At 38.3% G+C, this 6,228-nt stretch overlaps 1 protein-coding gene across 2 annotated transcripts in view; it reads left to right on the top strand.

The window, feature by feature from the left end:
- The window catches only part of LOC116698792 (uncharacterized), a 30,121-nt gene extending 26,869 nt beyond the window's left edge, over window positions 1-3,252 (top strand). For both annotated transcript variants that reach the window (XM_032530983.1, XM_032530981.1), the window contains 2 exons: window positions 2,235-2,404; window positions 2,509-3,252. In XM_032530983.1, coding sequence (XP_032386874.1) covers window positions 2,235-2,404; window positions 2,509-2,665 — 327 coding nt within the window. In that variant the 3' untranslated portion in view covers window positions 2,666-3,252. The remainder of the gene's footprint in view (window positions 1-2,234; window positions 2,405-2,508) is intronic.
- Window positions 3,253-6,228: the final 2,976 nt, after the last annotated feature.

Below are 6,228 nucleotides of genomic sequence, written 5' to 3'. Positions count from 1 at the left end.
CAGTCCGAGGGAGATTGACAGTCATGGTTAGCTCCTTCCATTTTCTAATGATTTCTCCAACAGTGGACCTTTTTTCACCAAGCTGCTTGGCAATTTCCCCGTAGCCCTTGTGGAGTTGGACAATTTGTCTCTAGTGTCTTTGGACAGCTCTTTGGTCTTGGCCATGTTATTAGTTGGATTTTTACTGATTGTATGGGGTGGACAGGTGTCTTTATGCAGCTAACGACCTCAAACAGGTACATCTCATTTAGGATAATAAATGGAGTGGAGGTGGACATTTTGAAGGCAGACTAACAGGTGTTTGAGGGTCAGAATTCTAGCTGATAGTGTCATGGGCTATTTTCCATTCATCTTAAACACTCCCAGGAAACTCCAGGACACAGTTGATTCATTTCCATGAAGTTTACTGGGAATTTTGTGAAACTGCAATACAATACAATGAGAAGTCTATATCATAAATCAAACCCAAATGCACAAAATCAGTGTAAATAGCGCCGTTTAGCTTGCATGGCGCTGTAGCCTATATGACACATATAACGCAGTTATTAAGCTAAGCTAGCAAAAACAACAACAGCAAGAAACATAAGCTAACTTGGCCCAGCACAAACAAACTAGCTTCTTCGCTGCCTCAATATGATTACAAAACCAACAACGAGCAATAACCTATTGTTACACGATGAGAAAAAAAGGGGAGAAGGAAAAGCGATCCGCTTAGAAACAGACGACTAGTAGGCCAACACATTCCTGTAACTGATTGCCGCATGGCAATTTTATATCCTATTTCCCAACATGCACTGGTACTGTGTTGCTATGGTTACAAAGATAAACTAACCACTCTAAACTGCTGAAACAAAATAGAAGACACATTTTTAAGCGGCATGATTTGCAGCTGTATCATACAAATAAATAGGTAAAAAATCATACATTGTGATTTCTAGATTTTTTTTTTGATTATGTCTCTCACAGTGGACATGCACCTACGATGACAATTTCAGACCCCTCCATGATTTCTAAGTGGGAGAACTTGCAAAATAGCAGGGTGTTCAAATACTTATTTTCCTACGGGTTTTTCTCCTCCTCTATTTTTCTTCTCCGTGTAAAACTCACGCTGCAGCCTAAACCGTACATGGTGGCGTTATGCCATTTTCAGGACCGGTCCACAACTCCGCAAAGATCTCAGACGAATTTACTGACGTACTTCTACCACTAGGTGGCGCTATAGCAGAGAAAAAACTCCCTATAACTCCCAAACCGTACATCGGAAATTTAAAAACCATATTTCCAAACGGTCCATGGATCCAAATGAATTTTGTGATATAGACCATGCCCATTTCCGCCTACACGTTTATGTGTAACAAATTGCAATTTATCTAAAACCTTTTTCCAACTCCTCCTGGACGGTGCAATTGATCTGCACGAAACTTGACAAATATTATCTCCAGAGCGACCTGACAAAAAGGGTGTAAAAAGATTTTTTTATAGAATAAAAAATTGCGCATATAACGCACAAACAAATTTGTGTCGTTAACTATCAAAACACCAACTTTGCCATATTTCGGCCAAAGTAAATGCTGTCAAAGCTAAACTTTGGATTATTCCTTGATATGAATCTTTGAGGCTCTTAAACAAATTTCACGAACATTGGCCACTAGGGACGCTTCAAATACAAAAAGTTTACATCTCATCAATGGCTCATACAATTTTTTTTTTTTTTTTTTTGATGGGTGCCATGTAGGGCCACTCCTGAGGTGCCCCTTAGAGCGGGGTAATGATTAATTCAATTGGGCGTGGCCTATGTGACCAAGATTGGATTAACCACTTACACTAAAGTGAACTACCTTACATTAACAGGGTAGATATTACCATGGGTAGATGACCTGACTTACCAAATATTAATAATAATAATAATAATATTACCAAATATATTATGTTGACCACTAGGTGGCGCTACAATTACGTCAAACTTATTACGTTGCCTATAACTCCCACAATAGGCATCAAACATCAAAAATCTTCTCTTCTCCTCCTCCTCTCCGTGACCTTTTTGACCGAGGCCTAACACATTCCTACTCTCACACAATATGTACTTTAACATATTAGCCTATATGACAGCTCCACGTAAAATACATGTCTTAAAAAATAGAAATACAATCTTCAATACATGTTTATGTATTTTCCTTAGAACTGAGTAATAAGTATGAATTAATCATATATTAATCTGTATTCATGGTCAGGTTGTGGGAGGAGCTGTTGGGATGTCGTTTGCACTTCATGAGTTCATTAACAACTGGAAAGAACTGATAGCGAAGAATCATGTGACTGAAGCGAGCCAATCACTGAGAGATACAGCCGACGCTATTCTGCAGATGACTCGGATACTGAGGGGACAGTTTCACGACGTGAAGTAGGAAGCTTTCTGTCTCCTTAAATGTATTGAAGAGATCCCCCCACAACCTTCTGTGGTATGTGGAATGGTACTAAATGTATATTCACTTATTTCGTACACAGGAGGACATTAAAGAGACAAGAAGAAGAAGAAACGCTCAAGAAGAAACAGGTAGAAGAAGAAAAGCTCAGGAAGAAACAGGAAGAAGAAGAACAGCTCAGGAAGAAACAGGTAGAAGAACAGCTCAGAAGAACATCGAGAAGAACAGCTCAGGAATAAACAGGTAGAAGAAGAAAAGATCAGGAAGAAACAGGAAGAAGAAGAAAAGCTCAGGAAGAAACAGGTAGAAGAAGAACAGCTCAGGAATAAACAGGTCGAAGAAGAAAAGCTCAGGAATAAACGGGTAGAAGAAGAAAAGATCATGAAGAAACTGTTAGAAGAAGAAAAGCTCAGAAAACAGGAAGAAACAAGAGAAAAGCTCGGAGGATATAAAGCAACTGCTAGAAGAAAATAAGCTCAGAAGAAACAGAAGAGAAGAAGAAGAAAAGCTCAGAGGATATTAAAGAAACTGTTAGAAGAAGAAAAGCTCAGGAAGAAACAGGAAGAAGAACAAGGAGAAAAGCTCAGGAGGATATTAAAGCAACTGCTAGAAGAAAATAAGCTCAGGAAGAAACAGGAAGAAGAAGAAGAAAAGCTCAGGAGGATATTAAAGAAACTGTTAGAAGAAGAAAAGCTCAGGAAGAAACAGGAAGAAGAAGAAGAAGAAAAGCTCAGGAGGATATTAAAGAAACTGTTAGAAGAAGAAAAGGTCAGGAAGAAAGAAGAAAAAGAAGAAAAGCTCAGGAAGAAACGGGAAGAAGAAGAAAAGCTCAGCAAGAAATAGGAAGAAGAAGAAGAGAAGCTTAGGTCTCGTAGGTAACTAAGAGGCTGTTAGAACCAAATCCCAGGAACATGGTTAACCAAACAAGGAAAAAATACCAAGTGGGGTCATTAAATACATACATACTGTCCGTCATATGTCGGTCAATCTAGCTTGACTATAAAGAAAATTTAGTTGTTCACGGATATCAAGCTAGGCTAAATCAGTGCTCGAATTACATGAAAGCAACAAAGTCAAAATTCTGAGTGGGTCTTTAATTTCTGAAGGTGTCGGCCCCATGTGGCATTGTAATTTAATCTTAAGCAACGCTAAAATAGGAAAATTCCTCATATGTGTCCTCATACCTGGCAAAAAAAGCTGATTCTGATTATCAGAATATGGTCTCCATGAAAGACGACAAATTCAAATATAGGCTACTATGGGACCTAGACCTAATCCAGTCAGTGACAGCACTAAACACGCAATGCACATGCATTGATTAACACAGTTTAGAAGCGCTATATGATGATTTAGTTTGAAGTTGTGTGACATGATGTTTACAGTCTATGGGTCCGACTCAAACACACGGCGCTCTGAAGCAGACCTGTGGGTGTCTACTCTCGCTGTAAACAGCTGTGCAGCTTCAGCAATACAGAGTACCTGAGAGAGTACTGTAATATATTTAGGGTTCAAACCGCGGTAGAACCCTTCTATGTTTGTCTGTCTTAGTTATTATTATTATTATTTGTCTGCAGCGGCGGCTTAAATTCCTGTGAGCTGGAATGAGCTAGAAACATGAAACTTGGGGAATAACTGGAAATGGTGTGCATGTGCTTCTATAGAAATATGAAGCCGATCTGCCACATGGTGGTGCTGTAATTAAGGCTTCCAAATGCAAACTTTGAAAGGCCACGCCCCCCCACACCGTGATATACCCAGACAGTTTTGATATACATACGCTACTAGTACCCTAACCCACAAAACTCACAGGGTATGTTCAGATAAGTACCCCAGATTAACCCAAACAGTTTGATATACATATGCCACTAGTACCCTAACCCACAAAACTCACAGGGTATGTTCAGATTACTGCACCCGATAATGATCTCCAAGAGTACCTACAAGCCTTCATAGGTGAGGCTTTAGAGGGAGGCATCCTATCAGTCTCCACGGTGCTCCACGGGAAAACCAACTAAGGAGCTACTAAAACATCAACAAATCTATCATCCAATTGAAAGTTGATTATCTATTGTGTTCGGACTGGAAAACTGCCCTAAAGAATATTTTTCAGTAAAATCTTTACAAAATCACATCAGGAAAAAACATAGGCACCAAGCACCGGAATTGGAGTTCAACATTGACTCAAGAAACTGTTGTGTCTACTCAAAGTTATGATTAGACAAGTTTATCTTCAGAACTTGATTATATTGAGAATTTTACAGACTATTAAAAAACAACTGGCATTGTTCTCTTTGAACTTGCAGGAGACAAATGTAAATTGATAGGTTCAAACATTTATTGTCAATGAAGTAGTCAATTCTTAAGCATTTCATCAACATTTACAAGGATATTTTTCTAAATGTTTGCACATTTTAAATGTTGATGTATCACGTCTCCAGTTTCAGAATAGTGAAAACAATAATTTGGTCGAACTTAGCTTCATTGCAGTCAGTTGCACATACCAACTAGATGAATATTGTGTTGAGAAATTGAACTTAATTGAACTTGTTGAATATGTCTTGGGTGTAGATCCTTCTACTGGTAAACAGAACACTTTTTAGAACATCCCATTCATAAAAGTGTTAAGCTTAATTTTTAAAGTTCAAAATGTTGTCAGGCAGAATTTCAGACCAGATACCCCTGTTTCTGACACCTTTACTGATTTCAACAATGGCAAAATATACCAAGAAAATCATTTTTTCAACACTAATGAACCATGTTTGAGAATTCAGCTGTATAGTTATGAACTTGAAGTTGCTAATCCTTTAGGATTAAAGAGACTTCTACATAAAGTATCTGCTTTTTATTTTACTGTAAGGAATATTCAACCAAAACACAGATCTGCTTTGAGGCATATTTATCTGTTGATACTTGTTAAACACAGACTTGTGAAATCATATGGATTAAAAAAAAATGTAGAACCACTTATTTGTGACCTTCAAAAATTGCAAGAGGGTGGATTACAACTGGATTTTGATGGTAGGACCTATTGCATCAAAGGAAGTCTGTATTTAAAGTAAATCTGCAGACACTCTCACTGCTCACACACTTGCAGGTTTTAGTGGTTCATTCAGTAATGGTTGAATATGTGGATTCTGTATGTGTCAGTATAAAGACCTGTTTATGACAATTAGTGAGGAAAATTGTGTCCTAAGGACAGACACAACTCATGCATACCATTTAAAATGTGTTGAGGACGATCCAAGTTGTAAGTCAACATATGATGTAAATGGCCCGTGTATATTTAAGAAGCTGAAACTACCAAGGTATCCCGCCAGATGTTAGACATGACTTCCTAGAAGGCATCGCTCCTCTTGTTCTAAAGTCTGTTCTATTGGCCTTGCACAGGAATAAAACTCTAAGCATCCAGGTAGTTAATGACATTTAAAGGAAGTTTTGCTATGGACAGAATGATTGCCCTTTCAAACCTGTTGTGATACCTGAAAAGGTTGCACTGAATGGAAATATCTCTGGGATTGCTGTTGAAAAATGGACATTAGTCAGGACCCTCAGTTTCCTCATTCCACCTAAGGTTGAAAAGGACAAGTTGTGGCTCGTGAAATAGGAGCGACCCTTCTTGCCCTAATCATAAGCACTCATTGGATAAGTCATCTACACGGACTGATTACTCTTTTTTGACAGATTTTAACAAGATTAAGGTTGTATCTGTTTCCTATTTACTTCTCGCCTAAACTGCATTTCCTTGTGCATTATCCTCGGCTTATTCTTGAGTTTGGAGCACATCAGTCTTACTGGTGCATGA

Source organism: Etheostoma spectabile, chromosome 12 (genome assembly GCF_008692095.1).
Source record: "Etheostoma spectabile isolate EspeVRDwgs_2016 chromosome 12, UIUC_Espe_1.0, whole genome shotgun sequence".
Taxonomy (NCBI): Eukaryota; Metazoa; Chordata; class Actinopteri; order Perciformes; family Percidae; genus Etheostoma; species Etheostoma spectabile.
This window is presented reverse-complemented; position numbering and strand designations above follow the sequence as displayed.